General features: G+C 41.9%; 1 protein-coding gene, 1 long non-coding RNA gene and 1 pseudogene across 4 annotated transcripts in view; 1 reads left to right on the top strand and 2 right to left on the bottom strand.

Annotated features, from left to right (window-relative positions):
- LVRN (laeverin) overlaps positions 1–24,099 on the bottom strand; it is a 71,026-nt gene that overhangs the window by 4,641 nt on the left and 42,286 nt on the right. Inside the window, exons 11-19 of one of the 2 annotated variants that reach the window (XM_034655898.1) lie at positions 23,012–23,088; positions 22,520–22,659; positions 19,993–20,048; positions 17,274–17,427; positions 15,534–15,628; positions 13,424–13,531; positions 12,395–12,562; positions 12,038–12,175; positions 4,639–4,714 (exon numbers count right to left, since the gene is read on the bottom strand). In XM_034655898.1, coding sequence (XP_034511789.1) covers positions 4,639–4,714; positions 12,038–12,175; positions 12,395–12,562; positions 13,424–13,531; positions 15,534–15,628; positions 17,274–17,427; positions 19,993–20,048; positions 22,520–22,659; positions 23,012–23,088 — 1,012 coding nt within the window. The remainder of the gene's footprint in view (positions 1–4,638; positions 4,715–12,037; positions 12,176–12,394; positions 12,563–13,423; positions 13,532–15,533; positions 15,629–17,273; positions 17,428–19,992; positions 20,049–22,519; positions 22,660–23,011; positions 23,089–24,099) is intronic. The other variant, XM_034655899.1, reaches the window with a different exon arrangement.
- On the bottom strand, positions 2,272–2,428 carry LOC117801702 (annotated as a pseudogene).
- LOC117801445 lies at positions 4,721–10,530 on the top strand. 2 transcript variants are annotated; one of them, XR_004623968.1, is made up of 4 exons: positions 4,721–5,419; positions 6,985–7,112; positions 7,559–7,634; positions 10,417–10,530. It is a non-coding gene; the product is annotated as an uncharacterized LOC117801445 (long non-coding RNA). The 2 variants fall into 2 exon arrangements; XR_004623967.1 differs by lacking the exon at positions 10,417–10,530 and having other exon boundaries at positions 7,559–7,891.

The following is a 24,099-nucleotide window of genomic DNA, read 5'->3' as shown; positions in this document are numbered from 1 at the left end:
TTACTTGGAAAGAAACGCTGCAACGCCCAAAGCTCAAAACTGGCGCCTAACGTCTGTGCCTTTACAAGTGTTCGCCTTTATTTAAGACTTTAGATAGTGGGTTTGTCCACTGGCTAGATTCCTTCCCTGAGTCAGCTTCCGCAGTTAGTTATGGGAACATCTGCCACATCATGTGTCAGCCAGACTCCGGTGAACTAGTAAGTCTTATTCCAAAAAGTCTATTTCTGTGTCACTGGATTAGAACTTATTCTTTTTTTTCTTCCAGATTTTTATTTCAATTTCAGTTAGTTAACACATAGTGTAATACCGGTTTGGGGAGTAGAATTGAGTGATTCATGACTTCATTCAACACCCGGTGCTCATCACAAGTGTGCTCCTTCATGCCCATCCCCCATCTAGTCCAGCCCCCACCTACCAACCTCCCTCCAGCAACCCTGTTTGTTCTCTATTGTTAAGAATCTCTTATGATTTACTTCCCTCTCTCTTTTTTTTCCCCTTTGCCATATGTTCATCTGTTTTCTTTCTTAAATTCCACATACGAGTGAAATCATATGGTATTTGTCTTTCTCTGACTGACTTGTTTCGCTTAGCATATACCATCTAGCTCCAACCATACTATTGCAAATGGCAAGATTTCGTTCTTTTTGATGGCTGAGTTATAATCCATCATGTATCTACAGAGACCGCATCTTCTCTATCCATTCATCAGTCGATGGACATTTGGGCTCTTTCCATAGTTTGGCTTTTGTTGATAATGCTGCTATAAACAGCAGGGTGCATATATCCCTTACAATCTGTATTTTTGTATCCTTTGGGTAAACACCTAGTAGTGAAATCGGTGGATTATAGGGTAGTTCTAGATTTAACTTTTTGAGGAACCTCCATACTGTTTTCCTGGATTAGAACTTAGAACATATGAGATGAACTATACTGGCTCACAAGATGTCATTTCAACCCTAATGTACTTGAAATTGAGGAGTAATAGGGCCATTCAGCCTAATTACCATGTAAAAGAAAAGTTTCTCTTTTTTTGACATCTTATGTATTTGAGAGAGAGAGTGAGATCATGAGCAAGGGGGAAGGTAGAGAGAGAAGCAGACTCCCCACTGAGCAGGGAGCCCTATGTGGGGCTCGATCCCAGGACTCTGGGATCATGACTGAGCCAAAGGCAGCCACTTAACCCACTGAGTCACCCAAGTGCCCAAAAAGTAAGTTTTGAGCAAAAAGTAGTCTAAGGAACCAGGAACAAACCTGCCCTCTCCCAGAGCCCTGTAAGCCCTGCAGTGTGTGGGAGGGGAGTAGGGGTCTGTGGAATTGTGGGTGGCGCTTCATGCATGCTGGGAGTGTGAGGCCAGGCTCCATTGGATGGAGTATGAAGACTATAGCAAGAGATGTGGAGAGTGTATGGACTTTGTGCTGTTCTAGAGGGAGAAGGGACTCATGCAACTTTTCATTTTCATTTTAGTAACTATTTTCACTATGATCCAGTGAACAGATAGATGATAGCAGGACTACAATCTATAGGTGATTATACATTTTTGACAAGAATATTCACAGTGGCTAATTTACTTATTTTCAAAATGGCAAAAATTTTATCACAGCTGAACGTATTTTTGCATTTTGTCTTTTAAAAAGAAACTACCAGTGACTATAGAGTTTTGGAACTCCGAGGACTGCTAAATTTATACACACATTGTTCATTCATGAAACAACAACAAAAACTTTCCTGGGTTCTGTAGACACAAAGATGAACAGAGGCCCTTTAGAAGATGCCAGCGTAAACTCGGCCTTCATTCTGGAGCCTTCCTTCCAGGATGTCTGGGTGTGCCCTTCCCTCTCCTGTTCAGGGAATCCCTGGTAATCCCTGAGGCAGCTCAGCCCAGGCAGGCCAAAACCCACACAGAGAGAATTCCTTCAGGAATTTGCAATTCTTCCTCTCTCGTAATAACAACTACATATGCCTGGGTGGCTCAGTCGGTTAAGTGTCTGCCTTCAGCTCAGGTCATGATCCTAGGGTCCTGGGATCGAGTCCCACATCCGGGCTCCCTGTTCAGCAAGTAGTCTGCTTCTCCCTCTGCCTGCTGCTCCCCCTGCTTGTGTTCTCTCTCTGACAAATAAATAAATAATAAAAAATAACAACTACATAGCTGACTGCTTCCCTCTCTCTCTTTTTTTTTGGGGGGGGGGGCTCGCGGTCAAACTTCAGGCCTTTATGACCTATATGTTTATTGGTTTATTTGCTGGGGCAGGGGAGCTGATTTTCTTTCTTTCTTTTTTTTCTTTAAACCAGGTCAATGTGTGGAGTTGACGGAGCTCCCTGCTCCAAAAGTCCACTTAATATCTTATCCTTGAATACAGGATGTATCAGATAGTAACCTGATAAGAACAGATACTACCCTTGATCTTAGCCAAAAGGCCAGGAAGCAATTGATTTTCTTTTCTTATTTATACAGGCCCTTTCTGTTCATATTAATATAGTTCCAGGCCATGGTGTTTAATTTGTGCTCAGGCATTTTTTCAGAACAATTTACTGAACTCAGTTGAGATGAAACTGATGGACAATAAACTGTATTCACTTAAAGTGTACACGTGAGTGAATGGTGGTCATTGTATACGCCCGTGAAACACAGAGCGAGGATCAAGATACAGTAAAGTACATTTCCATCACCCACATATCCCTTCAGGTGCTCTGCAATCCAGCTCTCCCTGCGTCCCAGGCAACCACTGATCTGCCTTTTGTCACGAGAGATTATATTTGCATTTCCTAGAATGTGTCTGTTTGTTGTTTTTTCTTTTTTTTTAACTCAGCATAATCATCTTGAGATGTATCCATGTTGTTACAGAAACTTATTCTTTACTTTTTTATTGCAGGATAGTAGTCCCTGGTGTGGATATATTACATTTTCTTTATCTATTCATCTATCGGTGGGTGTCTGGATGGTTTCCAGTTTTCGGCTAACGTGAATAACGCTGCCACAAACATTCATGTAACAAGTATCTGAGTGGATATGGGTTTTAATTCCTCTTGAGTAAAAACCTAAAAATGGAATTGTTAGGTCATACGTGTCTAAGTAACATTTGAAAAGACTGCCTGTTTCCCAAAGTCGTTGTACCATGCTACCTTCTCACCGGCAGAAAAAGAGAGTTCCAGTTGCTTCATGTCTTTGCCCGTGTTTGGTATCGGAAATCTTTCTAAATTTACCTATGCTACCAGGTGTATAGTGGTTATATTTATATATTAGCCTTGTTTTTGTGTGTGTGTGTGTGTGTGTGTGTGTGTGTGTAATAGATATGTGCTTTGGCCCCTTAGTTTACCTTCTGGTTACAGGATCCCCTTTTTCTCCCAGAACTATTCCTCCCCTAACCCAGTGCCTGTGCTTTGGGTGGGGCTAGCTCCAAATGCAGGCACATGACCCAGGCTGAACCACTGGAGTATTTCATTCTCCCCTCCCCCCGCCACAGTGATTGGTGCATGTGGACCCAAGTAGAACCAACCAGAGTCATTCCACGGGACCGGAACTTGAAGTTGGGTGAGCAAGGACTCCTCCTCCCGTACCTCAGAGGGCTAAGGACGACAGAAGCCTCGAGCTACACTTGCCTCCTGTGATGACAGCCCGCCTAAGAAGACATTCAGCCTGGGAGGAAGCAGAACCTAGAAATGGCAAGCTCTGGGGGGCCTGGCGGGCTCAGTCAGTAGAGCATGTGATTCCTGATCTCAGGTTTGTGAGTTCAAGCCCCACATTGTGTTGAGAGATTACTTTAAAAATAAAATCTTAAAAGAAGAAAACAAAAAAGAAATAGCCAGGCCTCATCTAGGTTCTAGAATACAGGTATGATGAGAATGTGGTCTCCCTCCTCAGGGAGCTCCTTAGAGCCTCAGGGAGTAGGCCTATTTATACACCAATTATAGTACAATGTGGTTAGTGCTCTGATACAGGTACTCATAGGATAATTGAAGAACATGCAGGAGGGGAGGGTGTAAATCAGTTAATTGAAAAATTCCTGGACTAGGTGGTTGGAGCAGTGCCTTAAAGGATAGCTAGGAATCATCCAGCCACGGACAGGCATTGTGAAGTCGCCCAAATCAGAAGGTAGGGCATTTCCAAACTCTGGAAATTGTGAAACAACATAATTTAAGAAAATCTGGAAGTGGTACAGTAGTATCACTAGAGGTAAAATATTAGGGACTGTCTCTCTTATTCTCCCACACTCAGTGGTAAGACAGGTAAAAAATGAAGCCAGAGAGGCAGGCGGGGGCCAGGTTATAATGAAAGGAGTAAAATGTCTTCTAAACACTGTGATGAGTTCCCGAAGCTTCGACAGCGGGGTAAGGACTGGCGGTTGTATGAGGGCTGGGATACAGGCAAGAGCAGCCCCGGGGCAGAGTCCTTGCCGCCGTGCACTGCAGTCAAGGCAGGTGAGCTAGGATGGAGTCCAACCGTCTACGAACATAATGGTCTCTATTTCAGGAGCAAGACAGAATTGAAAACCATTTCCTGCACACGCTGAAAATAACCCCAACGCGAGCGCGGAACAGTCATTCAAATAAGCCTGTTGTTTTCACTTTCAGCAACTCCAAATTCCATGAAAAATGGCTTCCAAATTATCGTTATAATTCAGAATATCTCAAGTACTTACCTCTGTGATCTGTAAGTCTGTGCTTATGGTTCTCCCTATTATATACATGAGAGCAACCAGTGATTGTGTTCCATACCTACAAAGCAACAAGATGCTAGTCAGAAGGGGAAGATGTTTTGCAAGATAAAGCTATACTCTTTAGAGCGTAGATGCTAAGTGCACAGCCCTTATTGATTCCTACCTCCCAAATCTAAGCAAAAACACGTATGAATTAGATTAGCTTCATCATTTAATAGGAAATCTATTACACAGAAGATCTTATCAGCACTAAGGAAATATTTACAGGTAAATATCGATTTGTGCCCGCATAGTTCTGAAAGCTTTATTTAAATATAGAAAACTCTTCTTAAAAACCGCAACTGTTTTTATCTTTTTAAATGAGGTGGTTAAAACAGATGTCACATGCCTCAAATCCAGACAACTTATGAGGGGTAAGTAAATATGCAAATTATCCCCCTTAAAAAACAGTAATTAATATGGGATCAGCTTCAGAAACTCTGGCTAACCTGCCCTGAAAAATTATTTACAATTTTGTCTTTGTATATGCTATTTGGAGAGAGGATCCAAGTCTTTGAAGATTCTCAACATGTTGGTGATCACGGAAGGCCTAAGTAGTCTGACTCGACTTCCGCTCCCTCAAACAAGCACCATGATCGAAACTTCCCACCTAGTTTCCTGTCCTTGAATATCCAACAAGGATCACCCAGGAAAAAACCATGAAATGTTGTTACGGAAAAACAACAGATACATACCTGCCCGAAGCCTTGCTGTGGTTAAAAAGGTAAATAAAGACTTTGGGATGCATTAAAGAAGAAAGAAAATTAAAACAGGGTTAATGGTTTGGACCGAACAAGAAAGGGTTGGACTGCCATTGAGTTCTAGCGATAGTAGATAGTCAATACACGTGATTGACTTGCTTCAAAAACATATACTTGAAATTAAAAATTGCAAGAGTTAATGTTGGCAAAATACCCAAAGGTAACAGAAAACAGTGCTTTTGTTCTTTTTTAAGTTCTCCGCTGTAACTTAAGCTGGGTCTAATTGAGCAAAAGGAAGGATGAAACAGAGCTTCCATATAAACACAGCTGTTTCTATAGGGAAAGAGGAAGTACTTCTCAGCTCTCCATTTTTATTGGCCAGGTATTAAAAGCCCATGGAATGACTCAAAAAATTTGGCAAAATTTGAAGAAAAAAAAAAGTGGGAAACTACCTAGGGCCCTAAATGTGTGATTTTCTACCAGACAGAGGAGGAAGACTACCCCGAGAGGCAGGGCTGGGTTTAAAATGACCTTGGGCAACTTGTAACTTGTAAACTGGGGACTAACATATAGTGAGAAGCATTGTTTTGGAGAGGAAAGGAGATGCTGTGTGTCGAAGCACCTATCAGAGTCTCTGGTCACTTCATCCCTTCCTGTTCTCGCAAGTTGCAAGAAGAGGTATTTTTTTTAAAGATTTTATTTACTTATTTGAGAGAGAGTATTTACTTATTTGAGAGAGAGAGAGTGAGCGAGAGAGAGAGCACAAGCCAGGGTGGAGGGGAAAGGCAGAGGGAGAAGCAGACTCCCCACCAAGCAGGGAGTCAGATGCAGGGCTCGATTCCAGGACCCCAAGATCATGACCTGAGCTAAAGGCAGACGCTTAATCAACTGAGCCACCCAGGTGCCCCAAGAAGAGGTATTTCTGAGACAGAGAAGATTTGCCCCTCTTGTTGAGAGAGCGATCTCTAAAATATTACTGAACAAAAATAGATGTGTTACAAATAGTTTATCCTGCCAGTGGTCAGATACATGCTAATTAATACAAAGACCAGAGCCAGCCTGTGTCAGTAGAGTTACTGTTTTTAAAAATCTGGTAACATTCCGCGGCGCCTGAGTGGCACAGCGGTTAAGCGTCTGCCTTCGGCTCAGGGCGTGATCCTGGCGTTATGGGATTGAGCCCCACATCAGGCTCTTCCACTATGAGCCTGCTTCTTCCTCTCCCACTCCCCCTGCTTGTGTTCCCTCTCTCGCTGGCTGTCTCTATCTCTGTCAAATAAATAAATAAAATCTTTATAAAAAAAAAATCTGGTAACATTCCATGCTCATGTGGGCACAGGGATTTGGACCACTCTCATCTGGCTCACCCTCTGTCTCTCTCCTTTCTCGAATTTCCCCTCTCTTCCGATCCCTTCCCCTGCCACATCTGGTTTCCTGGGGCAAGCGAAGCCACTTGGCAAGCCTGGGGGCACCAAGGCATCCAGCCTGACCCAGAGACAGGTGGTGGGCATGGGCTGTTCAGAGCATGGGTGCACCGCTCCGTAACACCTGACTGCTTTCTGTTTGCTTGTGCCCCTATTTCTCCATTTAGCTATGTGCTCCCCATTATGAAACCCAGCCGAGAGGAAGTGAGAATGCCTGCCAGCTTTCATGCTTTGGACTTCAGCCAGTGTAACAGCATTTGGAGAAGAAATCGAGGGTTTGGTGAAGAAGAAGGGGGTAAGATTCCTTTTGGGTCAGTTGAGTTTGAAACCGATCATACTTTGTATTCTATATTCAAGTAAACCTAGGCTTTTCCCGGAGGCTGTGAAGCCTACATGGTTTTAAGAAAGCCAAAAGCATGGCTCTACATCTTTCTCTAACCTGCAAGATGTCTTTATGGTCCGTGGAGGTTCCCTCACTGGGATGGGGACTCAAATGATCATCTTTGTCCCAGCAATGAACTTGAATATCCCACAGCAATGAGTGCAGTGCTCTGGATGTGGGAGTGAGGGGCAGGACCAAACCAGTTGTTTGCCTCATTTCAATTATACCTAAATATAGTTTCAGATCAGGCTTCCTGGGAAGAATGTGGGGCCTGGTTGAGGGGAGCAGATCTTCCTGACCTGGCATTGGCCAGTGCCCTCACCTCTAACACTTGATCAGCCCTGTCTCCTCTGTTCCAGAGCCCTGAGTTCCAGCCACCTACTGTGAGCCGTCCCAAGTCAGACGCTCAGTCCCGCCCCTGGGCAAATGCAGAAGGTCATTTTTTTTCCAGTGCTTGTTCAAATCCCACTCAAATCCCATGCTTCTCTTTGGGTCCCCACACCTTCTCCGGCTCTCCTCTACAGCATTTATCAGATAGCATGTCCTCATCACCTTATATCCCCGACAAGAGCTTAAACTAACTGGACCTTGGCATGCAAAGACGAGAACTTTTTGAGAAAGAAGCTTGGAACTGAACAAATATGATTCCTTTCATTTTATACAAGAGGAAACCAAGGCCAACATGTTAACGAACAGGCAAACAATAAACAGTTATTGTTCTAGTTACATTCCAGATGGGAGTGTTGGAGAATTCGGTTTCTCATCTGTTTCTCTCCCAGAACAACTGATCTCCTGGCAAAATGACACTGTTTACATGACATATACGGTAAATAGCAGGATTACGGCTATAAGATGCAGGAAAAGCAGTATGGAAAATTCTAGATTTCCTTCTTCTTGGGGTCTTTACAGTATGTGCTAGCATATACTGTGAATTTGCGAAAAGTGGAGGTTAACACAGACGGTTCCCAAACTGATGGGGCTGCTGTCTTTCTTGTTCCTAGAAGGCTTATCAGCGTGTTCCGTGAGGTACGCTCAGTGGAACGTACCAGAGAAACACTAATTTCATAGCTAATTTGCTAGCAATTGGTCGCATTTCAGGAAGTTCAGAATAAGTCTTTTTCACATAATTAATGTAAAATTCAATTTGTCAGAGGCATTTATGTATTTATTCTTTCATGTTGTCTCTATTATTTTATGAAGACCGGTAACATGCTAGTGTTCGTGTCAAATATAACTGCTTAAATCAGGATGATTTAAATGTTCTGATGTACAAAGAATGAAGTAAGCATCTCTGTGCCATTTTTAGGGTATGTAACATTTTAATTATTAACTTGCACTTTTATGTCCTTCTAACAATCCATAAATACTATCACTGTTCATTCAAACAGAATCATTGCAAAATTCAGCAAGGCTGATCAATAGTACAGCTACTATAATAAATGAGTAAAAAGTAAATAAAAATAAATGTATTAGATGTAGAAAGCAAACCTATTTGAATCTGAAAGACTCTGTGTAGGAGAATGTGTGAGAGGAGGGAACTTAGATAAGTTTGCTATAAATAGGCATCCATTTTATGAGGATGACATCTTGTTGATAAGGGATTAAAATATTCAAGCCATGGTTAAAAGTTCATACGTTTATAATTCTAGGAGCTTCTTTTTTTTTTTTTTTAAAGATTTTTATTTATTTATTTGAGAGAGACACAGAGCATGAGTGGTGAGGAAAGGCAAAGGAAGAGGGGGAAGCAGGCTCCCTGTCCCTGCTGAGCAGAGAGCCTGATTTGGGACTCGATCCCAGGACCCTGAGATCATGACCTGAGCTGAAGGCAGACGCTTAACCCAAGGAGCCACCCAGGCGCCCTATAATTCTAGGAGCTTCTTGAGGTTCAAAAGACCCCTTTAGAGGGTCGCCTGGGTGGCTCAGTCGGTTAAGCGGCTGCCTTCAGCTCAGGTCATGATTCCAGGGTCCTGGGATTGAGCCCAACGTCGGGGTCCCTGCTCAGCAGAGAGACTGCTTCTCCCTCTCCCTCTGCCTGCTGCTCTGCCTACTTGTGCTCTCTCTCTAGCTTTCTGTCAAATAAATAAATAAAATCTTTAAAAAAAAAAAGACCCATTTAGAGTTAAAAAAAAAAAAGTGGGGAATTCCATCCATTTAATATAGTTATGTACATCATTGAAATAAGTGGCTACCTATCACTTCTCGGCCCTTTGGTTAAAATCAGATGTAAATAAATTGCTATACGATGGACTTTCCAGAGAATGTTGCCAACATGTTCCTGTTCTCTCTAAACATAGAAAAAAAGGTTCTTCTGAGGAATAAAAGTTAAAACACACTACAAGTCACTTAAATTGAGAGCCATCTTTCCCATGAATTGCTCAAAGCCATTTTGGGGGGCTTTCTTGCCACATGTGCTATTTGTGGTAGAAGAGGGGATGAAAAACGAATCAAGGGGCTGGTTTACCCCCGGGAGCACGCTGTCCAGCTGAACTCTGCAGTGATGGCAATGTTCCATATCCAAGGGGTCCAACATGGTAGCTGCTGGCCACACCGAGCGCTTACAACAGGACTCGTGCGACGGTGGAGCTGGATTTTAAATTTTCTTTAATTTTCTTTAATTTTATTTTTTTTAAAGATTTTATTTATTTATTTGACAGAGACAGAAACAGCCAGCGAGAGAGGGAACACAAGCAAGGGGAGTGGGAGAGGAAGAAGCAGGCTCATAGCAGAGGAGCCTGATGTGGGGCTCGATCCCACAACGCCGGGATCACGCCCTGAGCTGAAGGCAGACGCTTAACCGCTGTGCCACCCAGGCGCCCCAAATTTTCTTTAATTTTAATCAATTCAAATTCAAATGTAAAGATCCACAGGTTAACTGGGGGCTATCATATTGAGCAAGGCAGCCTTAGATGATTTTTTAATCAAGTGGCAACTGGTTTCATGTTAAACCATACCCACGTCACCTGGGGAGCTGGTGAAAGGGGCAGATTTCCCGCCCTATTTTGGTGGATTCTGATTTTTAAGGGGGTAGGTGGGCTTGAGAGGCTTTAGGTTCCTGAGCCACTCTAGGGGATCCCTAATGTTGTGCCTGGGCTCACCGTGTCACATTGACCCACACCGACAGTAAGGATAATCCTCACCACTTACGAGGACGTACCAGGTGCCTGGGACGGCTAAGTACTAAGCCTGGTTCAAAACCCTGAATCTCTGTCTTCCCCAGGGCCCAGCGGTGCACGGGAAGGAATAGAGGAGATCACCCAGATTACAAGCTGCGTCCTCAGGCAAATCATCACCCATTTCTTAAAGGAGCTGCTCTCTCAGCATTTTAATTCCACGACTGCACTAGATTGTTCGGGAAGGAAACAGTCAAGGACAGTAGCTGAAGTGAATGCCCGTGGACGTTACAAAGGTGGCCTCACGGGCCACAGAGAGCCACACAGTCAGCCATAGAGGGGGCATGGGGATAGGGCTTCTGTGACAAACTCCGGGGAGAGAGAACAGAAACAAAGAGACACACTGTGAGACTTCAATCTCTGATAACTCAGGGACCAAGGGGACCAATGTCGATAATTCTCATTTCTATCCCAGCTCCCCAATTCCCAGTGGGACCTAGAAAGAAGGGCATTATCTTTAACAACTGAAGCAAAAATGGAAGACACCATTTACCCCCAAGGTCTTCGGTTTCTGAGGAGATATAAGGAATTCATAAGGCCGCCGGAAGCAATGAACTTAGAATGATAGATAATTTAATTTAACACTGGACATAAGGTCAGTTTTCTCAATAAGTGTGTTCCACTGTTGAGCCAGAAAAATGGGACTGTGCAAACAAGCTGTTAGCTACATGTTGTAAATTTCTGATTTAAAAGGACAATTTTTTGGTGTTGTAAAGGAGTTCAATAAATGTTTAATATATATATATATATATTTAGAGATGACGGGGTGCAGCGAGTGGACAGAGAGAGGGAGAGAGAGAATTTTAAACAGGCTCCACGCTCAGAGACACAGGGCTCGAACTCACAACCCTGAGACCATGACCTGAGCCAAAACCAAGAGTTGGAAGTTTAACCAACTGAGCCACCCAGGCACCCTCTCACATTCACATTCTTAAACATTGATATTCTAAATATAATTTCTGTTCCAAAAGAATAAACTTATTTACGAAAAGTATCTTCCGACTTTACAGGTGTTTGGATCTGATAGCAGATACTTTCTATCTGCTAAGCCGGGAGCCTATGTAAGTACTCGCAGGATGTATTATTCTAGGCTTTCAGGAATGTATGCTTAAGTCATGTTCTAGAAAGACAGCCATCAAGGGCATGCTGTCTGATTTTTTGCAGGTCAATGTGTATTTTACCCAACAGGGAGCTATGAAACAAGCAGATTTAATTTTAAAAGGTGAGAAATATAGAAAGCTCAAGAATATGGAACCCAGATACCTAAAGGGAGTTTGACAAGTAAGACTACGCCTGGCTGACATAGTCATGAACATTGCTGTTTCTTGAAGTGTAGTGGTCCACCTCACAAAATAAGTGAATGGTGGATGTGCACTCATACCCAAAAAACATGACTTGTTCTACTCTATGTCTCCGATGACAAACTTCTTAGTGGGCACAGTGGGGAAACTGAGGTATGTATAATCCCAAGCAAGTCCATTTTCATACAGAAAGCTGAAACTGAGGATGAGGGACCTTCTTCCACAAATGACACTAAATGTAAAAAAAAAAAAAAATCACTTCTCTGGTCAATGCAAAGGACTTTTGGGACTTAGCCAGACTAAGGTTGAACGTCTAGCACCAAACCAATGACCTGTATGAAAGAGAGGTCTCGCGTTTCCTGCTTACCTTTCCCCCACAGCTTGCCAGTTGTTGACCAGGAAGTCCTTTGCAATGTACCGGCCCACTTCAGATGCTGCCACAACTTCAATGACATTTGTTTCATTAAAAGTGAAAGGTGATCCAGTAATGGCGTACTCCATATACCTGCAAAAATGCATTTGCAGAAAATAAATACGCAAACGTTATCCAATAGAGAAAGCGAATTTCAACAAGTGGACTTAAAATCCCGTAGGGTGCTAAGTCAGCTGTGCACAAACAGGTTTATTTGAGTTCCTATAGCAGCATATGTTCTATTTTTCTCCCTTTGGTTTATTAATTGCATTCCGCAACCAGGAACTTCTAAGATAAGTTGACCGTAATCACCTGTTAAGTATCCATGGGTCTTTACTGCAGCTCATCGCGTAAGCGAGTTGAATCTTTTCTTCTTCCTCTGTTTTATTAGCGTACATATTTAACAGAAAGTCCCATTCTTCCTCACTTCCCAAGGCAATGCCGTAACATAGAATTACACTTTTAATCGAAGAAGGTATTCTGTAAGGTAGAATGCGCAATGGTATTTCTCATAGTAGTTACGTTTTATGTTCATTTAGGTTGTTATATTTTTAGAAGAATGTATCTAGAAAAAAAACGTTGAGGGCTCGTATGTAAAGATCAAAAGTAGGGATCGAGAAAGTCAACTGTGGAAACTGTCATCAGTGTTAATATTGTGAGACAAGAACATCAGATTCGTTTAGAAACTAAGGAGTTTAAAGAAAGAAGGAAATTATAATAGTTCAATTAATGGACCCTGATAATTCAGCTTGGGCTCATCTCTTTTTTTTCTTTTTTTTTAAGTAATCTCCGCACCCAATGTGGGGCTCAAACTCACGACCCTGAGATCAAGAGTCAGATGCTCTCCCAAGAGAGCCAGCCCGGTGCCCCTTGTCTCATGTCTTATGGTTGTACTTCCTAAGAGTCCACCTGACGCGATGCCTTAGAGGTAACACAGTAAACCCAGAAAGCCAGTCTTCGTCTCCGCTGTCAGTGGGAATGCAAACTCATAGCGAATGAGCTCCGTGGACACACTTACATAGACATCACAATAATAAGCCCTCAAAGAACAACCAAAATAAGACTCAAGATAAGCACAAGTGTTTATCAGGGGACACGCTGACAAAGAGCAGCCCAGGGAGACAACTCACTGCATAAATTCGAATCTACTGTCATGCCCCGACCTACAGGAGACAATGCAAAAAAAAAGGGGGGGGATGGGTATTCGAAAAAAATAGGAGGAGAGACAGACTACCCACACGAAAACAAAATCATCACGACCAGAATGAAAACATTGAAAAGTAGAGAAATGACTGGCGTTGAAACAGGACAGAACCAAGGGCAATCCGCTATGAGTCTTACTCATTCTCTGGATGGTGCACCCAGTTTTTGAAGAGTTCTCTTGACAGCTGAAGACAGTCTTCAAGGCCCAACCAGCACGCAGTTTCAAAAAGTTTTTCCAGGGCTACTCTTAAAGGAAAACACAAAGAGAAACATTTTGTTTTGCTACATTTACTACATTTCTTTTTCCTGCCTCCAAGTACATGTGTTTCGTGAAAGGATGGGTATTTTAAAATATCCTTCCAATAACATCGGGTTTGTGAAAAAAAAATAGCTTTTGTGGATGGCAAACTTATTTAAGGCTCAGAGAAATATTTGCAGAGAGGCTCTCAGGCACCAAATAAACTCTTAAGACTGGTATTTTTTTGAAAGTCGGAAATAAATCACTGCCATCCCTCATCTCCCTCAAACACACGCGGGAGTACACACACTCCACATCTGTTATCAATTTATTTTTCCTCCCTCTTTACAATAATTGCCTTATGGATAGAAAGAAAAAAGACTTGAGAGTATTTGATTTAATACCCTTAAAAATGAAGTTCTTTCTCTATACACGGAAAGGAGAGGGAATGGGTTTCTTTCTCTCTTTCCGCAATGCACTTTCCCTTGCTGGAACTTCTGTCTCTTCCCCTGCTCTGTTTGGCTATTTATGTTCATGTCCAGATAAAGAGCGGAGATTTTTGTTTTGTTTTGACAGCTAAGCAGGGCTACACATTATCTTTCCAAACAAAATAAGTTCAAAAGAATAGGGTGGAGAACAGTAATCGATCCAGAGAGGAGATGTCTGCCTGGAGGTGTGTCTGTCCATACTCCTGACTCTCTCGGACTTGGATTCAGAGGTAAAGGAACTCAAACTGGCCATAAGTTCCCAGAAAATGCAAAAGCCAAATCGGGGTTGCTCCACCCTCCACTGCAATCTCAGCCTGGCCTGACCTTCCGATAAGGAGAGTAGAAGGTCCAAGGGTGGAGCGCCTCTGAAGACAGTTCTGGGCATTCATTTACATGCTCCCTCCCTCTCCCTCATCCCATCCCAAGCTGGATGCAGCAAGATGGGTTCTCTACAAGTACACAGCTCTCCAAGGTCACTCTGAAGACAACTGGCCCTGGGAAGCTACAATAAAGCAGGTCACTTGAGTCCAATGTAGGAGAGCCAAGGATATGGCCGGCTAACATCTTCCTGAGTGAGCACACTGTCGCCTTCCTGTTCACACACCCAACTCATCTGCCCACTGACTGTCCTGCTAGTTCTCACCGTCTCCCATCCACTTGTCTAGTCAACCCTATGTCCTTCCAGTCTCCTGCCCTAGCACAGAAATGTCTCCCCTCTCGGAAGGATACTCTTGAGAGAGAATAATCCCGTATTGTCTATTTTATATTTCTTGCTTGGTCTGATTGATTTCAGCTTGATGTTGATTAGATCTGTAAACATAATCCCTGTACCGTTGTAGATAACAAAATTCCCTCCCTAAATCTAGAAGGTCCCCTCACATCCTACAAACCTTGGGGCACAGGAAGGCTGGGGGTACCACAGCCCTATTTTACCTTTCACCCCCTTCCCAGACAGTCATGACACCATGCTTACTGCCCTCATCAAACCAATAATAGGGACATCATTTGCAATATTTACTCATGCTCACACACAAATGACTGAAATATTTCAGGCAACGTCTCTCATCATATTTGTATAACGAATGGTAGAATTTCTGTCACCAGTAACATACAGAAAGGACTTTTCTCTTGTGACCTTCCCATGCCTTCCATTCATTGGCATAGTCTGGTTTTGCTCAGTATAACCCTTTACCAATGGTAGGACACACTCACAATCTCAACCAGTAGCCTCAGATTTGAGAGTACAGAGTGATAGATTCCTGTGTGTCCATGCGTGTGCTTTGCAGGTAAATTAAGATCCCAAACTATTATTTCCTACTAGGAAACATGCAGCTCACCCATCCCAAAGCCACTAGTCTCAAGTAGCACACAGACTCTCTCAGCTCAATCACAGGTATCGAGATCTTACCAATATGCATCTGGAAGCCTGTCTCTTAACATGAACCATTGTATTCAATTATAAACTGAATTGAATACACATTGAATATACATATTCAATATAGAAAAATCAAAAAATACTTACAGGGCTAAATAGTCATCTTGTAATGTTGCCATGTTTTCACGAATGAGAGTTGAATACATATTCCATATCGAGATAAGTCTCTTTAACAGATACTTCTATAAACAATAAGGAAAATCGACTGTTAGTTTTGGCTCGCAACAATGAATTTGCATCGTATTTCCCTTTCTCTGAAAAGACAGGAAGAGAGGAGTGACAGGTATCTCCTGAGAAGTTGTCTTTTTTTGTTACTAAACGTGTAACTGGTTAATTTTGTAGCCTCTCTACCTTCAGAATCCTCATTGCTAAGATGCAACTGCTGAGAATACCAACATTACAGTTTGGCGAGGACAAAACAATATTATGTATGCGAATACGTTCTGCAGGACATAGGAACTTGATAAATCTTAGCTCTTATTACCATTTCACATCACCTGGAACACGTTCAGGTGTCTTCAAAATAGAGAAAGAAACATAAAATTTTAAAACTATTAAACTTTCTACCTTAACATTTCTATGCTTCGTATCTACACCTCCAAGAAAAATAAGGACAACTGATTCATGCTTTGGACAATTTTAAGCCCTGAGTCTGAAATAAAGTTTCTTCAACTGAGCTCTCAGCTGGTGAATAGCATGGTTATAAAAGTAATCCATTTACAATACATCCCTAAAAACAAAGTAGATGTTATTCATTGACATTCATTAAAAACAAATCCTAGGACGGGTGGGTGGCTCAGTTGGTTAAGCCTCTGCCTTCGGCTCAGTGTCCTGGGATCGAGACTCGTGTCTGGGCTCCTTGCTCAGCAGGGAGCCTGCTTCTCCCTCTCCCTCTGCCCCTCCCCCTGCTTGTGTGCTCACTCTCGCTCCTGTGTGCTCTCTCTCTCTCTCTAAAATAGATAAAAAATAAATAAAAACAAATAAAAGCGAATCCTAGTTTTTACTTCTTTTTACTTCTTTACCCAGAACCAGAGTTTATCAATGAGCCGCCTCGATCCCACAGTTAAGTGTCTCCTTTCTGGGTCACCATCCCCACAGGCAAGGACATTTCCACCAGCACTTTGGACAGCAGAGGAAAGAAAGTCTAGACCTGTGAGGTATTTGTGATCTTGCCCTTCAACGGCCCCAGAAGCTCACTTGGAATTACCATCTGGCACACTTTCTGGTTTGTTTCTGGTCCCTAACTCTCCAAAGGGCTTTGGTTGCTTTGGTTTGCCCTGAGCTATCTTTCTTATGATCACTGTTTAAGATCTAATAATGGAAGTTTTCTCCCTTTCTATTGTTTTGATTATGATGCTGTGTCATTGCTTGATGAATTCCCATTTCCCTCTCTCACTTGCCAACAGCAAAAGTGGCTTCAAAACGTACTTTTTCTGGAACATACCTCTCTCATGAAGTGCTAGGCCTGTAGATTAGAATATCTCAATGATGAATAGGGTTGTTAAAAGTCTTTGACTGGCAATCTTTCAGGAGAGTAGCTGCTATCAGAGGAAAGGCATACCATTTCCATCCACTTCTGGGTTCTTGGGGCACACTGTCACTTCACCAAGAACTAAAGACCTTTCCAAACTTCCCTCATACTCATTGGTAGACCAGGTCTATGACTAAAGCATTTCCTTCTAAGAGTAACCAGCCATTCCTAAGGAAATGAATGTATCTACTCAACCACAAGATGACTTAGGGAAAGATGTGTTTCACAGATGCTGTCTAGATATGGAAAGAGGAAGAGAGGACTTTTTAAAACCACATAACAAAGAAGGAAATTACCTTTAATAATGGGTACATATCATAGCTGTTCACATCAAAAACAAGATCCTTGGTTATCAGGTTCACCAAGACCGTGTACCATACTATGATCTCATCTTCTTCAGCAAGGTACTTGGTTAAATCAAGGGCTGTTTCAATCTCAATATAATTGTTTCTGTTTGGTTCAAAAAAATACACACTCAAAAAACTTCCACTCACTAAATAATTTGCACACTTTCCATATTTGTTCCATGCTTCGATGCCTGACTTTAATAAAGTATGTGGAATCAGGAAGCTAGAGGTCCCAGCTCCTTGATAAGATGGGAGCCAGGCAAGGCTGACAGACCTTCCATTACAATTTGGTACATTCAAGTGTCCCAATTTTTGAAGACTAGCGGAAAATTCAGGCCAACTGCTGGACGCTCATCGGGCGAAAGAATATTTGTGCATTTTGTACTCACTCTTATGAGAGTACATTTTCCACTCAACAAGTATTGACTAGGAGTCATTATCTAATGCTCTGCCAGCTGCTCGCAGGAGCACAACCTAGAACGTAGGACACGACCCTTGCTTACCATTGGGGAGCTTATTCTTTCAGGGAGGAGCTGAGATTTATGCATAACAAGCTGTTAATGAGTTCGAGAAAATGTAATGAATACAATAAAAGTAGCAAAGAAGGAAAAACCATGGGTCTGATGGAAAAGTCAGGGAAGGCCTCATGGGAGGAGGAATGTGAGAAGGTCAATGAAGGCTGGGTAAGATGGAAATGGCTAGAGAGAAAGAGGAGGCTGCTTATGAAAAAGAAGATAAAGCAGGAATTTGTGTGATGAGCAGACCAAGCAACCGAGGCACAGGATTTCTTCAGTGCGGAGTTGAGAGGTGGAGGCTGAGAGATAAAGTGGGTCAACACTGCAGAGAGCCTTGAATGTCAGGATGAAGAGTTTGCATGGAGTAGGAAAGTGTTTAAACAATGGGGGTGACATCACAAAGTCGATGCTGAAAAATTTTATCACCACTGTGCTGAAGAAGACAGGATGGAAATTAAAGGAACTGAAGGCTGGAAACTAACACAACACGTTAAGTAAAAGATGAGGGGCGCTTGGCTTAGCAGGGAAGCAGTGAAGGTGGTAAGTAAGGTGAGAATCTAAAGACATCCTCAAGAAAGAAGAGATAAGATAGGTTGGCTAGATGGCAGTTGGTGAGAGAGAGAGGTGTCAAGGATGTCTCAAGTCTGGGTCATGGGAAGAATTGTGGCACTCTGACAGGCAGAGAGAAATTGATAGCAGGAACAATTCAGAGACAGAAAAAGTCCACTGTGTGAGGTCCTGAGTTTAAATGACGACAGTATGCAGAAGGCAGGAGGGGACAGGTGAAGATGTGGACTTAGAAGTCATGAACATATCCCTTCACAAAGCTTTACCGAGTAGCTTGTATCTGCAGAGCACTCCACGTGCTCATAATAAAATGATCCCTGAAACTGTAAGGATTCATGAGCCATCCAAAGGAAAGAGAGAAGAAAATGATAGAACCATGATTGGTCTGAAGGATGCTCATAGCAGCGGGGAGAAAAGTCAGACGCAAAGGGAGAACTGGGTTTGCATCTCAGAGTTTCGAGAAGCCAAGAGACGTTTTCTGGAGCATGTGGACAACAGTCTCAGAGTCATGGTGGTCCTAGAGAGGGGTTTCAGCAAAGCAGCGGGCGAGGAAACGTGCTGCGGGTCACAGAGGGAAAAGTGGTAGAGAAATGAAGGATAAAATAACCAGGCATTCATTAGAGAAATAGGACAGGCCAAAGAAAGAGAGAACACGCTGGATAATTTATTATGTAGACTCCTTAATTTCATTGTCTGAAAATTTAAATTCTGGACACATATGAATTTACCTGGATGAATAAATATATTGAATAAATGTAATAGAAATAAAATCTAAACTTCTGTAGTATACTAAAATATAGGCCATATCTCATTAAAATTATACCTATAGACATCACCCTAGGGTAACAAAGATCACTTCAAAATCTCAATTGATAGTCTATTTTTTTTTTGATATGTCAGCTATTTCCTTAACTTACAATATCACAGAAAAATACGAATGCATCTGCAATCTTCCTAAAGGTATCCCTTTTGATATTGAACAGCCTTTCCAAATGTAAGCCTGAATCACTTCTATTTTCAGCTGAGTTTTTATTCCTGAGGGAAATTTTTAAAAAATAACAATTCTAATACTTTCTGTGATAATCCTATAAATATTTAAACACAACGACATTTTCCTACGTACATCTTCTCTACTGCATCCTTTTAAAACTTCTCCTCTAAAAGGGTTCCTTTTAAAATGCTGTCTCACATTTTCATCTTGTAAAACTGAAACTCTGTCCACATTAAACACTAAATCTCCCATTCTGCTCTCCCCACCCCCCACCCTCGGTAACCACCCTTCCCCTTTGCCTCTAGGGTTCTGACTACTCCAAGGAGTTCACATAAGTGGAATCATGTATTTGTCTTTTTGTCACCGGCTTTCTTCTCTTAGCACAATGCCCTCCAAGTACATCCACGGTAATGCCCATCCCAGCAACTTCTGTGTCCTAAAATTCCACTGTACCCACGGAACTTGATCCTAATCCGAATAAGTTGGGCCCTGTATATACTGAAGAAGCAATTTCATTTCACGGTGATTAGGCTGTAACGTTTTATTACGTTCTCAAGGCACACTTAAAAGCCAGCAGGGAAGAAAACATACTCACTTTGACAAGGAAAAGGCATCATCAATCATCTGTAGCCTGTGGATAACAGGAATGGCCTGCAAATTAGATCCAAATTTGTGCAGGAAAAGATGAGAACATTTCTTAGCCATAAAATAATTTGCAAAATCATAACAGCATTTCAAGATCAGGGTCGCTTATGAAGCACTTTCACATGAATTGTCTCGTGCACAGAGAAATGTTAATCACTGAGGATAGTCCCCATCATTTATTTATTATACATCTGTTTTTGATAAATGATCCCTCTAGACGTCAATCATAAGGCTTTCATCTGGCAGAGAGTTTTGCCAAAATACTCCCTTAAAAAAAACGGCATGGTGAAAACGAAAACAGGAAGCCACATTTAAAAGGCTCTCCTAAACAGAGAGTTTATGTTCAACTGTATTATTACACTGTCCAAATGGCTGTCAGGAGAATTTTTGGCACGGGAAGCCTTCAGTATGCATTATTTAGCATTATTTTGGGAATACTCAAGTCCTCTGAACGGTATCTGTCTTGTCAAGATTTACTAATTTGACCCAATGCCACCAACAGAGCCCTTAGAATCATGGAAAGGCAGGGGTCCAGTGCTAACCCAATTGCTTCAGCTTGGGCTTGGGTCCCTTGGCATGGCCAGGCCACAGGACTGTCTCCGCGGGAGCGGCCTCAGGGGGCCCAGAGCCTCTTATCCGCTTCCTTCAACACCTTACGTATCTTTACAGGTTTGGTCCCAGAAAATCGATCTTCACTACACTTGCTTTGAGCTTCTCAGCAAGCCACACTTCAATCTTTCCTTGATCTCATTTCTTTTCTGGCAGTAATAACATTTCCATTTTCTAAATTACTATTAATAACAGACATATTGTTTTATTTGCTCCCCAATTATGTAGTAGAAATAACTGACCTCAGTTTTTCAGTAAGTTTACAGTGGTTTCAAGAAATCATTGCTAGAATGGCACGACCTTGATTCCATGCCTTGCAGTGCCCTTAGAAACCAGTAAGAGAGTAGCTACTCCGAAAAAGATTCGAAAATAAAATGTTATGATGTGTGGATTTTGGAGACTTATTCAAAAGCCTCATAATAATTCTTTTTTTAAATCACTGAATATGGGGCGCCTGGGTGGCACAGTCGTTAAGCGTCTGCCCTTGGCTCAGGGCGTGATCCTGGAGTTCTGGGATCGAGCCCCACATCAGGCTCTTCCGCTGGGAGCCTGCTTCTTCCTCTCCCACTCCCCCTGCTTGTGTTCCCTCTCTCGCTGGCTGTCTCTATCTCTGTCAAATAAATAAATAAAATCTTTTTTAAAAATAAATAAATAAATCACTGAATATGTTCTGATAGGCCTGGATTGTGTCTGACCTCCGTTAAATGTGATACACGTATCACCTTATCTAATCTTCACAATTCTTTATTTAAGGTTGGTCTATTAAAACATCATTATACAAATGGGGAAAGCGAGGCACGAACACAAGTCTACCAGACGCAGAAGCCAATCTCTGGACCGATACACTGTGGGTCATCCTCTACTAGAGAAACTGCTGCGTGTTTCAGAGAACTCTCGAAGACAGAGACACCAAAGACATTTTCTGGTTCGACGCTCTAGCTTAAAGAATGGCGTCTCAATGAACTAACCGCCCGTGGTTTCATGGCAGAACCAATTCTAGAGCCTTCTATGCCGGCATTGATCTCCATCAATGGAGATTTGGTTTAATTCAACCAATCAAAAAATCTGATTGACCAGAGCTAGCTGACATTTTACTATTTATCTACAGCAGAATGACTTCTGTTTGGTGATAAAGTGGTACTAGAGTCCACTGATATCTTGTGAACTAAACTGTCTGAGGGAGAGTAAGAATACAATGTTTTGGGGGGCGCCTGGGTGGCACAGTGGTTAAGCGTCTGCCTTCGGCTCAGGGCGTGATCCCGGCATTGTGGGATCGAGCCCCACAACAGGCTCCTCCGCTATGAGCCTGCTTCTTCCTCTCCTACTCCCCCTGCTTGTGTTCCCTCTCTCGCTGGCTGTCTCTCTCTTTGTCAAATAATAAATAAAATCTTAAAAAAAAAAAAAGAATACAATTTTTTAAAAAAATTAACACTTTCTAGCATAGATCTGGTACCCACTAAGGACTTAGAAATTGTAAGCCTACAGTTTACCTACATTGTCTCTAATCCTCATGATAAGTAACAAAGTTGTATTGTTCCCATTTCAAGGGAAGGTGTGGGAACACAACATTCAAGTAACTTGTCTGAGATCATGAAACTAATGGTTAATAGGAAAATGTATTCTGATTTTTACCTAGAAAGGTAAAATGATTGAAGAAAAAATGATATGAATGTTCAAAAGCACAATACATTGAACGTTCATCTGCCCTTTCTAAGAATGGTGGCCAAAATCCAGTGTGGCCTGGGGTGAGAGATGGCAGTAAGGACAGAGTCTCTTCTCACCAGACGGGTTTATGAAAGCTTGGCTCTACAAGGCTCGAGAGTGCACTAGGAATGATATTTAAGAATAGGTATAAAAAGCTATCTTACCTTAGGATCTTTTTCAAGCTGTTGATTTAGCTTCTTCCAACCCAATTTGTCATAGTTAACTCTGTAATATCCAGTCATATTCAAATTTAGAATCACCCAGTCATGATCAGAAGCTGAAACTTGCATTTCAGGGAATATTTCTACAAAGGGATATGGACAAAGTGTGAAGTGGTACCGCTAAAACAGCATTCCAGTACCTGTTTATATTATGTCCTCTTAATCCTCAACAATGCGCCCAATACATCCAACAAAAAGTAAAAGAATTCTAAAGTATGTACTGATCTTACCATATAATTGTATTTTTCACATATAATGGCTTTTGATTTGAAACTTTCCTTTAAAGATCTATGTTAGATAAGACAAGAATGATATTTTAGTTTTAAGACAGCTTTTCAAAGGCTATACACTTCAACATTTTATTCTCTGCCTTTATATATGTGTTAAATATATTCATGCATATATGTGAAGATATTTTAAAAATCTGTTACTTACTGCTGCTTTTATCCAGCCAGACTAGAGACTGTGTAAGTCCATTTTTTATCCAAAGAATAGGTACAATCCATGTGTCACTTATTAGGAAGAAACCAAAAATTCAGTTAATTTTCATACATAAGATATAAAGTCTGAGCCCATATTAACTGAGATGATAAAATGACAGGACTCAAATTCTTTGGTCATTTCCTCTGGATAGGCAAGGGTTTGCTTAGGATTATTACTGTTGTTTTTTTCTTTTTTTAAGATTTTATTCATTTCTTTGAAAGAGAGAAAGAGGGAGAGAGAGAGCACAAGATGGGGTGAAGGGCAGAGGGAGAAGCAGGCCCTCCGCTATGGAGGGAGCCCGATGTGGAACTCGATCCCAGGACCCTGGGATCATGACCTGAGCCGAAGGCAGACGCTTAACCAACTGAGCCACCCAGGCGCCCTTCACTGTTGTTTTTATAAGCCAGTTTTTCTTTGGCCATTTGTTTACTCTCTATTAGTCTGTCGTCTTCTTCTTTACTTTTTCTTATAATTAAGGTAGCTATTAAGACAATCTGTATCTGAATCTATTTTCCTTCCTTCCTTCCTTTTCTTTTTCTTCCTTCCTTCCTTTCAATCTCTCTTTCTCTATCCCTTTCTTTTCTCTTTTCTTTCTTTCTTTCTTTCTTTCTTTCTTTCTTTCTTTCTTTCTTTCTTTCTTTCTTTCTTTCTTTTTCCTTTCTGTATCTGAAACCCTCAAGACCTATTTATATTAAATTATAGCCACTTGGCCTCACTCGGGGGTTGTTCAAATGCTGTAGACAGACCCAAACCCATCCATGCCAAGAGAGGCAAAGAGTCATTTCAGAAGAAAAAGCTTGACAAACATTTCAAAATGCCTTTCTGCCTCAAGCTTTCTCCCCATCTAAGAAGCGTTCAGCACGGATCAGCCAGATTATTCATATTTACTCAATGCCGACATTCTTCCCACATTGGTGGACGTGACCTGGAGGAAGCAGACGACCACAGGAGGACATTAGTCATCTGAAGAGTCACACTCCTTGGAGTTTGGACAGGACTTGCAATCTTGCCCAAATGCTCCCAAGTCCGGTTTCTCAAAG

Source organism: Ailuropoda melanoleuca, chromosome 3 (genome assembly GCF_002007445.2).
Source record: "Ailuropoda melanoleuca isolate Jingjing chromosome 3, ASM200744v2, whole genome shotgun sequence".
Lineage (NCBI taxonomy): Eukaryota > Metazoa > Chordata > Mammalia > Carnivora > Ursidae > Ailuropoda > Ailuropoda melanoleuca.
The sequence above is the reverse complement of the archived record's forward strand: the minus strand, read 5'-3'. Positions and strand labels throughout refer to the sequence as shown.